Below are 17760 nucleotides of genomic sequence, written 5' to 3'. Positions count from 1 at the left end.
AATTGCAACTTGGTAAGCTGTTTGGCTAGAATGAAGCCTGGGTCTTTTCTCAATGAGCATTTCTAACTCAGACTAGGTCCATGAGGACACAAGCCTTTCCAGGAAAAAAAGTATTTACTGGAAAAAAGGGCAATTTTGTAAGTTGGAACCCATGGAATAATATTTTCAAAGCCAAATCTATCTATCTACTTTATAGCCTCTTTGTTTCCTGTGTGAGAAAAAGAAAATAATGAGGCCAGACTTTTTTCCTTTTTCTTCTTTTAATTTTGTTCAGCATTAAAGGAGGGAACTTCATAAACATTGATTGTCATTTACAGAAAACATTCAGAAATCATGTGTGCATTATCCAGGGAATGCTAACAGTATTCAACTAATAATTTACAGGACATAAAATAAGGACAAAAACCTATTACATTCTAAAGTAATATAAAACTCTTTTTTTTAATTGTTAGGGAGTGCTGTTTTATTCTAGTATATTTATAATAAAAAAACTCAATGCTTACTTCCTAAATGACTCAGGCTGCAGTTTTACTCACGTACACAGAAATTAGGGCTTACATATTAAACAAGGAGAGAGAGATCAGAAAACTGTAGATTTTAAAACTACATATGTCACTGGGTTTATTTGTAGTTTGCCTTTTGCCCCTATCAGCCAATAATAATGCATGTAATAATGTAAGTTAAGCTCCAGAAAAATCCAAGCCTCTAGGAGGCATTATTTCTTTAAAAAAAAAATATAATTATTATGCTTTTTAGAGTGAATACTTTTATTTTACATAGTCTGGCAATGCAGGTTGTATGCGTTGCTAACAATGACACACGTGCTGGTAAGAGATGCAAGCTGCACATTGCAGGTGCAGTGGTGCCTGGTAGGTACAGCCAAGCCCCAGACCACATGGTTTCAACGCTGGAGGACTCAGACCTCTGCTCTCTACTTGACACGTGTGGGCTGGAGCTCAGGTAAAAACATTAAATCTCTTAATGTTGGAAGTACATGAAAATTATTTCTCTCAGTCCTAAAAGCAAGGAATTATTGTCAGGGATTTCAAAAATATTGGAAAGTCTTATTTAAATCTAAATATCTTTTTTTTATTATAAATCAATCATCATAAAATATTAGCCTTTTAAAGTTGTGTTTGGGATGCAGGAAAAGCATCAGACTCCTCAGACTTGCTCCTGCCTGTGTTGTTACAGCTCATGACACCTCCAACTTTCCTCCCTCTCAAGTCTCCCCCCACCCTCCCCCAGGTTCTTGACAACATTTATTTGGTAAAGGTCAGTTATGGCTTCAGCGAATGAGTGATGTGACCTTAGGTTATTAATACGAAATAAATGTGTACAAAAATATTTTGTTCATCAGAAAGCAGAGTTTGTTTTCCTTAAGCTATTCCGTGCAGAAAGGATATGGACTAAGCCATTTGCTACAAGGAAAGAGGACTTACTCAGGCAACATTTTTTTTTCTTTTTTAAAAAACTTTCCTTTTTCATGTCTGGTTCAGATAGAGTTTACAGGTCTTAGGGAAATCTTCAATACAGATTCTTTGCAGCAGATTTAATTGACAGCCCTGTCCCTTTCTCAGCTGTCTTACAAAAGGAAGCGTACACTTAACACCAATGACCCATCAAGATGCTTAAACCGTTACAACCAGTTTCTGAGAAGTATGTAACACGCAGAAAGGAAGCAAGTACATATTTGCTCTTTGTTGGTTTTTCCCCCTCTAAAAAAATCGTTACAAAGTCTTATGCTTAAACAGAGACATAGAAAAATCAGTGTATTCACTGTCTCCAGTTATTTACAGCAAAAATTACAGAGACAGCATACATCATATTAGACCTTCCACAAGCATATATTAAAAGTAATTACATCTGAAAAAATATTTTTATTTTCCTCTACATTTCTACAATACATACTCAATTTTCTATAGGTGTAGTTTTCATTCCTGTGTGTGTGTGTGTGTGTGTGTGTGTGTTAATCAGATGAAGCAGACGGTACCGTGCTTGGGGGTGTGGTCCGGAGCTTCTCTGACATACCTAGTGTGTGTCTGTGTTCGGTCATGACCCAGGCAGGCATATGCCCTCCATCAGCCACTGCCTGAAGAGTATGGTTTAACAGAAGGATCACACTGCCCAGTGGGGGAGCACATCCCCTGCGCTTCCCCCAAATGGGTTTATTCAATCTCAGTAAACTTGTGCTTTATTTTTGGCCATAAGAACAATCACTGAGCTGCTCTGTCTGCTCCACTGGAGGTCGTGCTTACAGTCATGCAGGAGGCAAAGATTATATGGCCAATTCGCTTCGGAGGAATTTCAACAGCTAAGGAAAAAAGTGCACAAACAGACAACCCCTATCCGCTGCAAAGAAATCCATGGCCCCTCACTTCAGAACAATGGAGGACTACGTGATTGTGACTGTGGAATAAATTCTTTAGACACAACCAAGGGAAAAATAAGAACTTGCAGATCACGAAACCGCACATTTAAAGAAACACACCGAGACTCAAAAGCATAAAAATTGTGCATTGGACTTTCAGAACCAGAAAGTGGCAAGAAATCTAATCACCTGACTCTATGAAGCTGAAAGTTTGGGCAAAACAATGTCTTTTATAAGCCATCATGAAATTATTTTCATTTTCAGATTTGTTTGCCATTTTTAAAGCTGACCTCTCACTATATCCTCTAGTCAAATATGGAAACCAAATTAAGTGTCAGAAGAGCAAGACCTCTTGCCCCTGAACCCCTGACTCTAATGTCACCCAGAGTTGTATCTGCTCAGACTTGCTGCAGTCAGATAGGCCCCAACATTGGATTTTCAGGGGTTGTGACCACCTTCTGCCCCGAGACATGTTTGTTTGGTCTGCACTAAGCCTTGAATCAACTGACATTTACAACTCACGAGATTGCATAAGATTTAGAAACTTTAGCAATATTTCAGCTTTAGCTGACTCTTGGATGCCCCTTTTCATTGGGGCATTTCCTTGCTAGCTTCCCACCAGACTGCTTCACTCATTTGCACCAACTCCCTGGCCCTCTTAGACTGTTGAATTTTTAACCTTAGCTTTAAACAAACATGTTTCTCTGGTCCTGAGATACTCCTCTACCAACAACCCCAAAAGGATGCCAACTCTTGTCTAAAGACACACGTGGCTGCCCATATCAGATTGCTGTTTGGATGAGCAGTTGGGAACAGAAAATCAAATACCACTTCATCTAAAGCAGATGGTGGGACTTCCGCTCTCGTTAGAGGGGACTCTGTGCAAAGCGTCACTACAGATGCACACTTTCAAATTATTGCTGTTCTCTTAAACGGTGGTTCTGTCAGGGCACAGAGGCCCTTGTCTGAACTAACTGCCAACTGTAGTAGCTTCGAGAGAGAAAGGAATCAGGAAAATGTTTTTTCTTCTAATTTTCAATAACAGTAGAATTTTTCCTAGCTTCTATGATAAATGGAAACAGAATACAGAACAAAACTGACATAATTTGCATCTGATTGATGGCTTTGAAAAAAGCTGTTAAGTTGTGTCCTTGGGACATAAGAATTGCTTTTGCAGTCAAGTCACTCTCTACATGGGACTGTAGGGAGTGAGCGTGAATTGACTATCCATGTGCGAGGTTTTCTACAAGCAGTTTAGCTTGACTGCTGGGAAGTTGTGTGTGGAGCAGGCAGCTGTGATAGGACATGAACTAATGCCTCCTGGCACCTACTGTTAATATCCAGAGTCTCTTAGATTCTATCAAAGAAATCTGATTACCTAAGAGACCTCTGTATTGTCTGTTTTTACCTACTCAGTGGTCCAGAGTCCTGAAGACCACTTTTAAAACAAGGGAAATCCAGAAAGGGTATGTTTGTCAAATACATCTCCACCCTCAGTTTTCAATCTTTGGGGGGTAAAAGAGCTGCAGAAAAAGGAATACAAAGAGGACCGGAGTCACAGACAGTAGGGCTAGAGATGAGATGATAGGCCAGATGTGGAATTCCTTATTCTCCTATGTTCCCTCCAAAACTTTCTTTTCTTTTCACAGACCACAAATCACCTCCCTTGTCAGGCGGTGAATGCCACTGACTTGTATAGGACTTGTATAGGAAGCCTGGGTTCTCTGGGAGATACATATTCCTATAAATGGGGCAACTGGATCATTTGGCTCTTAGGAGATTTTAGAAAATGAAGCTAAGTTGTTCTTACTCATGAGCAATTTTTCAGCAAGTCCAAACAGAAGTAAATTCAGCTTACAGCATGAAGTTACCCCTCATTGGTCCGAAAGCCTTGTCAGAGTGGTTCTCTCACTGGCATATTTAATTTGTGCCATTTACATTTTATTGTCATTTTCCTGTTTTTTGCCCCCCTCCTTCTTGGTGTACCTTTTTTAAAAACAAAATAAAACATCCCTGAGTGGATACAGTGCAACATCTGCATCAAGCAGTGATTGTCATTTACGAAGCATGAAGTGAAAAGTACAGATCCTGGGTCCTTTCTTCCAGTGCCCACCTTATGAATGTGTTGCAAACACTTGTGAGTCTTCATGGGAAAGGGACAAAGGTTGCATGTGGTCAAGAAAGTTGTTAACCAAAATTTCAAAATACCTTCAGAGGTAGTCACAGGAGACATTCAAAGGGCAGCTTTTAAAGGTACTTGGTTACCACTGAACACATGACTTGGCTGTCTTTCAAGGGACAGATTTGGCAATTGTGGCAAAAATTGGAAATCTCTTTTCTCAACTGCAAGGGGCTGAGTGCGTACTGGTTTCCACTGTTTTGTTCTGGTTCAGTTGTTAGCTGTTTCCTCTCCCCTCGCTTCAAAAGGTTCATGCCGTCCCAACGAAATGATTGCATCAGTGGAAACAACACAAATTCAAATCCAGGACCTCCTGAGGCATATGTGGGGAACAATCTTTTTCCTACATCACCCATGGGACAAGGGAGGGAAAATTCTCAGCCACTTCATCAATTAAGTCAATTTAAATCCTCTAAGGTAAATTGGAGGAAACAAATGGTTCCCTTTGCAACTGAGCAGGAATTACAGGCTGACAATAGGAAACACTAGTCCAACTGAACAATGAAAGCAAAGTTTGACATAAGTTCAAAGCTCAAAGGGAAACGCCAAGTAGACACATTAAGCATTGCCTATCACAAGCCAATCATAAAACATACATTGCATTTGGAAACAGCTTGGTTTAATTGAGTGCCTTCCATTACCCTGTTTTCCTAGCAATCAGTAAAGTAATCTTTCCATTAGAAGGAAATATGACTCTTGGAATTAATTCTTTATACAAAGAGCTAACAGGAGTGACATTTACACCAAAAAGAATTGAGTCCCTGTAGCAGCATAATAAGCAGTCTACAGCTGTCTTCTTAGACACTGAAGGTAATTTGGTTCACTGTAGTTAAATTAATTGAATATAACAGTAGTTGAGAAAGGGATTCATTATTTTAAAGCCTTTTTTCTCCATTGGTTTGGAATTCATCAATCATGAGGTGGGAAAAGGCTCTGTTTTCTAAAAGACAAGATGAACACTACTGTTTGATCATCAGTGACCAGTGCTGTGGCATCCTGGAGATGGCTGTCAACCATCCAACTTCAGGAGAGCATAAGATTAAAAAAAATCAGTTTCCACTGATGGAAACTTCACAAAGCAGGTGTGCATTTGTGTGTGTGTATATGTGTGTGTGTATATAAGTGTTAGATGAGATAAGGGCAGGTCTTCAAGAGTTGATGGCCAGGCTACACTTACAGATCATAATTTTCCCTGTCTTATACACAAAGCTCCTCTCTAGATCCCGTTTAAAAACTCTTGTTTGGGACCAAATGAGACTAAAGGCACAAGGCCTCCAGAACACAGGCAGAACAAGCTTCTTGGAATTTATGTTTTTCTGGTGATCACTTTGATTGGAGGGCAAGTGGAGAAGTGAGATCTTGTACTAGGAAATCCAAGTTGTCTAATCCTGATCTCGACTCTGGCATTCTGTACTTTTAAACGTTGCTAAAAGAATAACCCCAGGGTAGATGGATAATGCAATTTCAAACGGCACCAGAAATAGTTTTGGCTTTGGGGTGCATTCGTTCTGTAGAATAACACAGATCTTTTATTCTAATCTATCAAGGTTTTACTAAATTTTTATAATATAACATTTTGGAGTTGAAAAAAATTAGAGGTCCCAGACTAGAAGAACATAGAAAGTCCTGCCTTCCCCTTTATTTATTGCTGCTTTTTTCCTAACAAACTTATTAAAGAGAATGAACATAAAGAACTATTTCTTTGCTTTGTATATTCTCTACTTCTTTGCAAAAGAGATAAAATGTTTACATGAAATGGTATTAGGACCCTGGGTTCTGATTTGCTCTTTTACTCCAATTTTTTTAGAAAAAATTGCTGGTGGTCATAATCTACCGACTGTATTTCTCTGTTGATTCAACAAGCACCAAAATCAAGTTCCTCTCACAACTTGAAATTCAAAGAAAAAAAGATGGTTTTTGTGTCCTGGTGAAAAATAGGAAATATCTGTTGTTTGGTCAAAAGGCCCTGGACTCCACAATGTTTTCTGTGGCCTAATTCTTAAAACAAGAAAATGACTCCACATAGTTAATTTTTTTTCCAATATGTACCATCTTGACAAGGCTTTGATGTCATTGATCGAAACAGAGTTTTTCTACAGAGGTCATGCGTTATATTTATTCCTTTGTCAACTTATTTCTGAATTGGTACCATTCTGCTATTAACTGCAGATGAAAACTCTGGCTGGAAAAACAAAATCCTGATTGTCTAACATAAAGGTAACATATAACACAGAAGGTAAATAACGTAAGAGCGCCTGACTGAACCTCCTTTGCTAGTATATTTGATATTTTAAGCCACAGTGCATGTGTGTGTATAAGTAATAGTCATATATAATATTCTCAGATATTATATACTTATCACATACCTGCACAGTGCTTTCCAAGACAGCTACAAATTTATACATGCATCGCCTATCTAAAAACATAGAAATCAGTAAGCCTATTAAGTAGAATTTTCTTAAATTATATTTGAACAATCAACAGGAAAAGTAATCAGGTAAAGTACTGCTCTGTTCTTGTATATATCTACAATAAAATTCTATAAACAGTTGTTTCCCCAAACATACCTGAATAAAATTAAAAAAAGATAACACCCAGTGTCCTATATTTGTATATTTATGGTCATTTCAAAAACAAACAAACAAATAAAAGAGCCCCACTCAGGTGCATATTTACATTCTTCAAACTGTAGCGGTGAAAAATAATTCTATTAAGTGCAGGACATTCCTAATGTTGCAGTAGTGACATTTTCCTTAAGTCCTCATGAACACATTGCTTTTGTCTTAATGGTGATGCATTCCACGACTAGGAGACAGTTCGCTTGTCGCCTTCATTTGCAGACGGTGGCACAGTCAGGATTAAAGAGCTCCTTGTATAACGGAGGAAAGAGTGTATTCACTATGTCTGGATGCGATTGCTTAAATACCTGCAGCTTCTCCCCGTGCAAGTTGCAAACTGCTGTGATGGTTGGTATCTTGGCTATTAGCTGCAGAGTGGAGAGACAGGGAAGGAGACAAAGAGGGAAGCTCATTAGTGCTCGGTCTCCTGAATCAGTGTCCTTCCTGGCCCCAGATGAAGGGAACCGACTTTGGAAAAAGATGTTCAAAAAGAAAGAAGGCTCACTTTCAGCTTCTCCTTTAGAACAAAACAAAACAAAACACCTTCCTCCCCCGCTCTCTAAAGAGAAAATAAAGAGCAGGAAAGAAAGCAGGACCAAGCTTCCTAGTTCATTGTTCTTATAGAAAGTATGTATGGAAGGGAGTTTAGTCTAATCATTAGGAGGAGGTGTTGGCCGGGCAGGCTGACGAAGTTGGAATCCTGGTTCTAAAATAGCTAAATGGCTATATGTCTGTGACACCCTCTATGTCTCAGTTTTCTCATTTGTAAAATGGACTTATTCGTAGCATCTATTTCATTGAGTTGTTGTATAAACCAAGTGATGAAATTAATATGAAAGTGCTAAGAATACTGTAGGCATGAAATACAATTAGTTAATATCCTTATCTACCATTTCCCATAGATTTTTATAATGTGAATATCAGATTTTTAGTTTTGGAAGATGACAGTGTTAGAAAGGTATAACATAAATCATATGAGGTGTAATTCACAACGATCTGGACTGCTCTGCTCTCAAGGTCACTAGCCTGCCACGATCTCTCTAATCCTTTCCCACTTTAATGCATAAAATGAAACCTATATTTAATCAAGGGAGAATTTGGGAGGTCACTGGCACTCAGCTTCCTTGGAGAGGTGTTTTAAAAAGTCATGGGAGAGCATCCACTTATTATTATTTTTTTTTGAGAACATCCACTTATAACTGTTAGGTTTTGATATTTTAGTATCATGTAAGATATAATTTTGTAAATGTAAATACCCAGAAGATGGTGTTTAAATAATTTAAAATACCCAGTTTGTTAAACACTATATATGTCATCAGGTTCTGGACAATTCTAGCTTTTAACACACTTACAATTCTGAAACACTTAGAATCCATCATTTAGTGTCAAATTTGCTTAAAACCAAGTATCATTGTGATCAAATTACTGTGGGAATAAGAAATACTCTCATATAGATAATACTTTTACAAAAGATAAGCTTGATAGTTCATATAGTTGACCAAAGGTACACTTGAAAGCAATGATGAAATAAAATAAACCCATCTAATCACCAATTAGGCTCACTGCTCTCCCTACCCTATTCAATAATAAGAAACCATTTCAGCCTTTGAAGTAAAGGAGGAAATAGATAATTAGTTACTTTGTGACTTTTCAAAATCAGAAATTTCCACTCTTTCATTAACTTTCCTTTTAACAACTAATGACTATATAACCACACTATGAGCCATTTAAAAATAGCAGCAGGATTAGAGCTGTTGACATATTCATTAAAGGGATCTAGAACACACAAAGAAGTCTGGCGTTCAGAATTTTCAGTTCACTGCTATTTAATCATAGGGATAGAAATGAAAAAAAAAAAACTGTAGAATTTTTACAGAATGGATGTTAAATTTTAGACTGAGAATCGGGACTTTTCAACATTATGAGGTACTTAAACTGGTAGCAGACACTTCTACTAGACACCAGAGTTCACAAACAGTAGTGTTATTGCTTATAATCTATGTGAGAAGACAGATGAATATGACCACACAGTCAAAAGCAGACTGAAAAACTGTGGCGAGTGCCATGAAGGAACGATGCTAGGAGAAGTGGTAGACAATAGGATGCTCTGACTTCTGTAAGGCAGGCACTTCTGAGAAAGGACCATTTAAGCTGGGCTCTGAAGGGAGAGAGAGAGAGAGCTAACCAGATGCTGGGGCTGGGGGGTGTATAATATGTTCCAGGATCATATGCGGTATTAGAACTAAAAGAAGTTCAGTGTCCCTGGAGCAGTGGGTGAGCATGTTCAAGGATAAAGCTGGGGAGGCTGCATAGACAGGTTATGCTAGGTCTCACGGTCTCTGTTAAGGTCTTTGGAAGAATTTTAAGAAAGATGATCAGAATCCCATTCTGAAAGATTTGATTTGAATCCTGGTGGAAAGCAGTGTCTTTTCTATATTTTCATAGGTAAAGAGTGTACAAATGTCCACTAACTAGAGTCCCTTCGGAAATTATTCAAGCTTTCTTAACCAGCTGGTTCACACAGAAGGAGACTGTAACAATTTCAGAAAACTTCTTACACATTACAATTCTCCCTGAAATAGCTACTGAATGCATAGAGGCTTTGAAAGCTTTCTGTAATCATCTGCAGTTGAACTGATGATGTGCAGAGTTCCTACAACACCCAGATGCAACTCTGTAATGCTTGTCAATCTTTGGTGTGCACAAGAATTGCTGGGGTGCTTCCTAAAAATGCAGATTACTGCAATCCACTGGTAGGGATTCTGTTTCATGAAACCTAGATGGGGAGCTCAGATTTCATGTTTGAAATACATATCCTGAGGATACTGGTGCACCGGGTCCATAGAATAGACTTTGAGAAGCACTGTTAAGAGATTCAAATCTTATAAATTTACAGCTGTTTTTAAAAATTGACAAATTCTTTATCATATAAGAAATAGTACTGGTAACTGAGTGTCAAGTTAGCTTCTTTTCTGGAGGCTGTTAAGAATTATCATATCTAGAGAGGGAAGGTTTCATTTGCTTGGTTCTATTAGTTTGGTGAGAGACAAGTAATGAAATTTCCTGAGTTCCCTATGAAACACAAATACTACATAAAGAGGACTAGTCTAGTGATAAAAATATGGACTTTCAATGAGCCTGACTGTCTGCATTTGAATCCCTGATTTGCTCTTTACAGTTATATGATCTTGGACAAGTCACTTAACCTATTAGCTTCTTTATCTGTCAGATGACAATTATGACAATCCCTATCTCAGAGAGTTGTTGTGAGGGTTAAGTGAGTCAATACAAGCCATCTATGACTGTAATGCTTCCCTCAAGGAGAGAAATAGTCAAGGTCATGTTTTCAGCCAAATAACATGGAGGACAAGAAACCAGCTTAGCCCCTAAACAAGCAACCAAAATTGATTCTCTATATATTGTATGTTTGCTTCCTAGATGGCTCAGCAGTAAAGAATCTATCTGCAATACAGGAGACGCAGGAGATGCAGGTTTGATCCCTGGGTCAGGAAGATGCCCTGGAGGAGGAAATGGCAACTCACTCCAGTATTCTTGCCAGGATAATCCCACAGACAGAGGAGCCTGATGAGCTATAGTCCATGGGGTTGCAAAGAGTCAGACATGACAAGTGACACACACATATTGTGTGTTGGGGTTTCCCCAGGAGGCTCAGTAGTTAAGAATCCTCCTACCGATGCAGAAGACACAGGAGAAGTGGGTTCAAACCCTGGGTTGAGAAGATATTATGTACTGCAGCTGGGAAACCCAATGTCAAAAGGAGCTCAGAGAAGCCTCAGCAGTAGTTGAAGGCTCAACAACTTTTTAAATAGCTGGGGTGGTGATCTAGAAGCACTTGGAGATGGAAGGGGTAGTTGATTTCAAATCGTCATGAGATTTCATCATGTTTAAATAATCCCCATGGCAGAAGTAGACAGAGGGTCTAGAAAAAGGCATTTTCACACTCATCTATTCATCTCACTCTCTTATGATAAACATTTCTTGTAAGAAGAAAGCTTTAGCTTATACCTACAGGGGTCTATAAGAAGAAAAATAGCTGAGAAGAGATAATAATCCTATGCTTCTTTCCAGAGGGTGGTTTTATGAGAAAACCCACAATTTTATAATTGGCACATTTGATGTTGAACAAATGGAACATGCAAAGGTGAAAACTAGAGATTATGTTCATGTGGGCTTTCAGGCCATCATGATGCTTTCCAACATGAAGCAGGAAGTCAACAATGGCTTGATTAAAGCAGAAGAAACTGCAGAAGCACTGATAAAGGCAGGAAATACCCAGTGAGGCTATACATCCATTCGTCTTCTCAATTCACTCTTTTTGGAGTTTTTGTTTAGCTAAATCTAGATATTTGGCCTAGACTCTTCCACCATCCTTACTCCACCTGACATCCATGCTGTATGGGATGTTTTCTCTACTCTGGGAATTGCTGACTAAAGTGGAAGCAGACACTTCCTTCAGCTGGGATTGGAATCTGGAATCAGATGGAGAGCCAGCAAATTACTTTCTAAATGTAACAAATTACTTTCTAAATGTACTTTCTAAATTACTTTGTAGTGACCTAAGGAGCTAAGAGCTAGCCATATTTCACCAAGACCAAGGAAGCAGAGAAAACTGGTATTCAGAGAGGAAGAAGAAAGCAGGTACCTAAGGAGAGATAAACTTGTGGGATGAAGAATTCTGAAGGCTTCCCAATTTCTTGTCCCAGCATTTCCTGAAAGGGGGCTGGATTTCTGACCTTAGGTTCCATGAGATTTCTCTCCATTAGTTTTATTATTTTCTTCTTGCTTTTCCTAGTGGGAGTTGGTTCTTGTTCCTTGTAACTCAAGAGTCCTAACCAATACATCAACTTGCAACTTCATGAGTGAGGAGTAACATCAAAACCTCTCTTCTGGAACTTCCCTGGTGGTCCAGTGGTTTAAGGCTCAGAGCTCCCATGGCAGGGGGCACAGGTTCCATCCTTGGTCAGGGAACTAAGATACTGAATGTCTTGTGGAATAGCCAAAAAACAAACAAACAAAGACCACCTCTCTCCTTCTTATAGACTATTAGTCTGACAGACAATCCCTAAAATTTCTGGGTGTGGGACCTATGGTGTATGCCAGCAAGCTATAAATGACTAACATGAGTTGAAATAATCTGATCTCTCTCAGGGACTCCTCAAGGAAAGCACTCACGGGCCAAGACTGTGTATTATTTTTTGCTCCCTCCCCTGCATCTGGTATACAATATACACTCATTATACATGTAGGTTGAAGTAGAAAACTACTCCCTAAGAAAGCTGTTTCTTGAGAATTGATTTGGAATTAGAAATCTTGGATGATCTGTTGAACTGTTTTCTGTAATCTTGCCTCTTCTTGCTTTATTTTACAGGGTATATCCCACTTGGGGAAGCTGAGCAGGGCTTCTGGGGTGCCTGGTCTTAACCTGGGCAGCGGTTACACTGGTATGTTAACTGCTTGATGATTCATTGAGCTAAACACTGATGAGTTAAGAACTTTCCGCACATACGTTGTAGTTTAATAAAGTACAGAAAAATTAAATATAAAACAAATTCCTAACTAAATATGCGGAGAAGGCAATGGCACCCCACTCCAGTACTCTTGCCTGGAAAATCCCATGGACGAAGGAGCCTAGTCACTTTCATGCACTGGAGAAGGAAATGGCAACCCACTCCAGTGTTCTTGCCTGGGGAATCCCAGGGACGGGGGAGCCTGGTGGGCTGCCGTCTATGGGGTTGCACAGAGTAGGACATGACGGAAGCGACTTAGCAGCAGCAGCAACTAAATATGAAGGAGAACAGGGAGGCTCAGACCATGAGGCCACATCATCTGAGCAGGGACTCAAGTGGTGACTAGACAGACTGTGCTGTTCCAGATTAAACTGATGAATCCCAGGCCCACCTGCTAGGAATTCTAATGTGACATCTAGTGTCCTGCACAAAGAATAAGTAGGCTTCAGGCGTAAACATCCCATTATTAATCATGACATAGTCTCTCTTGATCTTACTGAGACAGCAATGAAACTCATTGTAAATGACCCTTGGCAGTTTTCAGTGATCTCTCCATCAGTGTCTGCTTGCTCCATAGACCCTATCTATGAGTCAGCACAGCTGTTTTTTTTTTTTTTTCCCCCTAAATCTGTATCCTAATAGTGCTTACTAAAGTGAGAGTGACTAGGAGTGATTTGTTTCAGATAAAAATCTCAATTATTTACACTGTAAAGTAGGGCTGTGTAAACCTTCCCTCATATAAGCTTTTATTTAGAAACTTGCTACTGCTACATTAGAAAAATTCCCCTCTCTGTGTTGATGGCAGTTTTGTTGTTCTGCCAGAAACAGAAAGCCTGATAGGAATGCTGACCCCTGGATGTGGGGTTTATAAACAGTGTATGCTTTGGGACTACAATATCACCTTAAATTCACTACTGTAGTGCATAGAGTACTCGTTTGAATCTGTAAGACCTGGAGAAATCTATTTATTCACTTATTGTAGTGGCAGAACATCTAAAGAGTCCTTAAAACTACTGCACAGGACTGAATACTGGGAGGCAAAAGAAGATGTTAGAAGCAACCTTTGTTTTTCTCTTCTAGAGTCAAAGAATGTTATACTGAAGGGACCTTAACGACCATCCAGTCCAACCTCCTTATTTAGGAGACCAAAAAAAAGTAAAGCCCAGAGAACAGATGGGCTGCCTCCCCTAGTCATATGGGGCTTAAAAATATATGTGTATATATGCATATACATATATACATACATATACATATATATACATAGTCACTCAGTCATGTCCAACTCTTTGTGACCCATGGACTGTGGCCCTCCAGGCTCCTCTGTCCATAGAATTCTCCAAGCAAGAATACTGGAGTGGGTAGCTATTCCTCTCTCTAGGGGATCTTCCTGAACCAGCAGTCAGATTCTTTACTGTCTGAGCCACCAGAGAAGCCCATATATGTATATACATGTTTAGTTGCTCAGTGGTATCTGACTCTTTGTGACCCCATGGACTGTAGCCTGCCAGGCTTCTCTGTTTATGGGATTTTCCAAACAAGAATACTGGAGTGGGTTGACATGTCCTTCTCCAGTATATATGTATTTCTTTTGTGAGCTTTAGTGAGAATGACCAGTGTTATCTCATTTCCTCATTTCTCCAATCCGGGATCCAGCCAAATCTAACTATTATTCAGGGTCTGCATACAGTGTATACTTTCTTATACATAGAGCATTGCCCCCATCACTTGGAATGCCATACTTCACCTCCCTAAACCTCTAACTTCCATCCTTTGAAACAGTATGCATTCATCAGCTATTAGTTCAAATATACCCATTTCTTGGATAAAACATTTCCCTACAGAAACAAAGTTTCTTCTGTCCACAGCAGCTACAACAACAGCACCTACATGTTGGTTATGAATCACGCACCATGCTTATATTTGATCTCATTCAGTCCTCAAAATAACCATATGACATCAATACTATCTTTAATCACATTTTACAAATAAGAAAACCGAGACACAGAGGTCAAGTCACTTGTGCAGAATAACTAAGCTAGTTCTGATGGTTCATTATATATATGGTACATATTATCATTATGATCATGAAAAGAGGAAATTAGATTATTTATTTTTACTGCAAACAAACCAAAAAATAAATAAACTGATTAATACACAGGGGTTGAGAACTTTTAGTTAATGGATTAAAATTCCTGAATTTAAAATCCTCTCCAGGTCCAAGTTTGGTCAAAAATATAAGGCATTTCTACTTGAACTTTAATTTCAGGAACTGGGCATGCAGAAGGTGTTTTGGAGACAGTTTTTTCAAGATGAAATCTAATAATTATGTCTGAACCCTGCACCTCACTTGAAGCCGGCTACACCTGTTCAGAGTCAAACTGGCTGGCAGTATTAACAGTCTTTGTCCTTTGCACAGAGGCAGATCCACCCCACTTACTGAGACTATAACTCAAACCCCTGGACTTGAATACAGCAGTTGCATATGTGCACATTTTTTTGGAGATAAGCTTCATACTGTGTGCCCGATTGCCTCACTATTTTAGGTGTGTCATGGAGGCAGAAGAGCTCCATGGCTATGAAGGTGAAAGAAGAAATTTCTGAAAATATGAAAAGCATCTGTGGTATGGTGGAATAGTTTTCCTTGGATTTAAATAAAGCTGTTTATTTCTTTTGGAGAGTGTGGGTTTGATGAGTGGGTGTCCCTATATGTCAATGGCGCCATTGTCCTTAGAGTATGAAGGCAGTCAGGAACTCAAGAGACTTGCCTGTCCCTTCCCTTTCCCCAACACACTTGAACCTGAGACTTAGAAAAATGGAGTGACTTATGCAAAACCACACGGTCCAGAGCAGGGAGAAATGAGAACCCAATTCTCATTCCATTTCATGGTCCCTCCACATTAGTTCACATGGTGTTAGTCGCTCAGTCATGTCCGACTCTTTGCGACCCCAGGGACTGTAGCCCACTAGGCTTCCCTGTCCATGGAATTCTCCAGGCAGAAATACTGGAGTGGGTAGCCATTCCCTTCTCCAGAGAATCTTCCTGATCCAGGGAACGAACCTGGGTTTCCTGCATTGCAGGCAGACTCTTTACCCTCTGAGCCACCAGGGAAGCCCCTAGTTCACATAACTTCCTATCAAATGATGACCGTTACAGCGAAAGGTCCACACAGAAACTCAGTATCCACACATGACTAGTGGAAGCAATGCTTTGTCATTTGACTCCAGTGAATTTTATATAAGAAATTATCCTTTCTAACACTTTCTCTGATTCCCAGATTTACAACATTCTCTTTCCGTAAGCAAAGAACTGAATGGATTTAACTAGACTTACTGTGGTGTTCGTTTCACAACATATCAGTTCAGTTCAGTTGCTCAGTCATGTCCGAGTCTTTGTAAGTCGGACATGACTCTTCACAACATATACAACTATTGAATCATTATGTTATATACCTAAGCCTAATATAATGTTGTATGTTAATTATTCTTAAGAAATAAAATAATTGTATACCTTTCCCACTAAAGATGGAAAAAGGAGAGTTAAGCTGACTTGGTGTTTTAATTTTTTTTTTTTTTTTTTGCTATTACATATTTTTCATCTTCAATTTCTGTCTTCTTTCTACCCCCAAATACCTCAGATCACCATCAGGATACCAACCAAGTAGTACAAAATGGTATAAGCACAAGGATTACTGTCTTGGGGAAGTAATAATCAGCACATCGCAGTGTGTTAGAATTTATGCAGTGTATGTGTCTCATTTGAACCTATACTTCTCTATAGGAGTAAGAAATTATAATCTTCATTTTACAGACGAAAGAACCACAGTTTTCTGATAAGAAGATGATCCCCTGAAGTGGAATAGTTTTTGTCTAACTCTGGATTTTAGGGTGCTAAATATGGGGAATAAAGTCTTTGGGGGATCCAAATGCAAGAAACATTCTTCCTGCCAACATTAACTAACCAGATGCATTTATGCATACATGCTACACAGCAATAGAAAGACAGATGCAAATATCCACATTATCACCATTTCTGCCTAGTATATCTGAAAGCATGTTGAAGTTTTGCTCTTACCTGGGAGAAAATTGAGGTATGAAGAGCATAGGATTTGTCCTTGCCCATGTGATAAGTGACAAGTTACATCAAAGAGACTATCACTCTATGGTGTAGAAATGTTCTTCCTAGTGATGTGTTAATTTTAGCAAAATGTTACCATAATGAAGCAGCATATTTAACTCATGGAGGTTTTTTATGGTAGTACTCTGTATGTGCAAAGTAAAATTTGATAGTATCCCTAGCAGAGTCCCCGTCCCCCCACCCCCCCGCCCCCCGCCCTTTAAAATAAAGAACTTCAAGAGCAGAGTGGGAGAGTTTTAATGATAAAAATATAGAGTTGGATAACTGTCGTCTGTAACTGAGGATAAGCTCCACTTCTTAGTTGCTTAACCTCTAAAAAAAACTCCAATTCTTAAGAAATTTAAGATACTTTAGGATCTAAAATAATGCTAGATATCATTAGAAAACTCCTTATTCCTCTTATGATCATTTTATGTTGGTACATAACTTTTTCCAGAATTCTTCTAAAGGATCACTATTTTTAATTAAGTTGAATTGTGAATGAAATGCAAAGCGCTGTGCATGCAGTCTGCCCTTGAGATACTTCATTTTGAAAGAATCCCAGATTAGAGGTGAGGAGATTAGAGTTGAAGGAAAATTTACAAGGCATCAGTCTAATCTTCTACTCTGGGTAGGACTGCCATTAACAACATATCTGGAAGGAAACAAGGCAGAATCTCTAAGAATCTGACCAAAGACAGGGACCTCACTCCACTCAGTGGTCTACCCTCTGTTCAGCAGTTCTCATCCTTTTATAGTTCTTCCTTATTTTGAATAAAAATCTAACCATTCTTTTGTCCAGACCAGACTCCCAAGTGGCGCAAAGTCTCCTCTTTCTTCACATGTGATTTTTGAAGATTTGTTTCCTTGCTTTTGTTCTTCAGATAAGCACCCTCAGTTCCTATAATGTGTCTTCCTCTATCTGGGGTTCAGACCCATCAGTATCATCC

General features: G+C 39.0%; 1 protein-coding gene and 1 long non-coding RNA gene across 4 annotated transcripts in view; one reads left to right on the top strand and one right to left on the bottom strand.

Annotated features, from left to right (window-relative positions):
• Positions 1–15369, top strand: part of LOC129650142 (uncharacterized) — a 43444-nt gene extending 28075 nt beyond the window's left edge. The window contains exons 3-4 of the long non-coding RNA XR_008713615.1: positions 12558–12630; positions 14963–15369. This is a non-coding gene — a long non-coding RNA (uncharacterized LOC129650142). The remainder of the gene's footprint in view (positions 1–12557; positions 12631–14962) is intronic.
• Positions 3016–17760, bottom strand: part of RORB (RAR related orphan receptor B) — a 208104-nt gene continuing 193359 nt past the window's right edge. For all 3 annotated transcript variants that reach the window (XM_055578317.1, XM_055578316.1, XM_055578318.1), the window contains one exon: positions 3016–7536. In XM_055578317.1, coding sequence (XP_055434292.1) covers positions 7381–7536 — 156 coding nt within the window. In that variant the 3' untranslated portion in view covers positions 3016–7380. The remainder of the gene's footprint in view (positions 7537–17760) is intronic.

This window comes from Bubalus kerabau, chromosome 4 (assembly GCF_029407905.1).
Source record: "Bubalus kerabau isolate K-KA32 ecotype Philippines breed swamp buffalo chromosome 4, PCC_UOA_SB_1v2, whole genome shotgun sequence".
Classification (NCBI taxonomy): domain Eukaryota; kingdom Metazoa; phylum Chordata; class Mammalia; order Artiodactyla; family Bovidae; genus Bubalus; species Bubalus kerabau.
The sequence above is the reverse complement of the archived record's forward strand: the minus strand, read 5'-3'. Positions and strand labels throughout refer to the sequence as shown.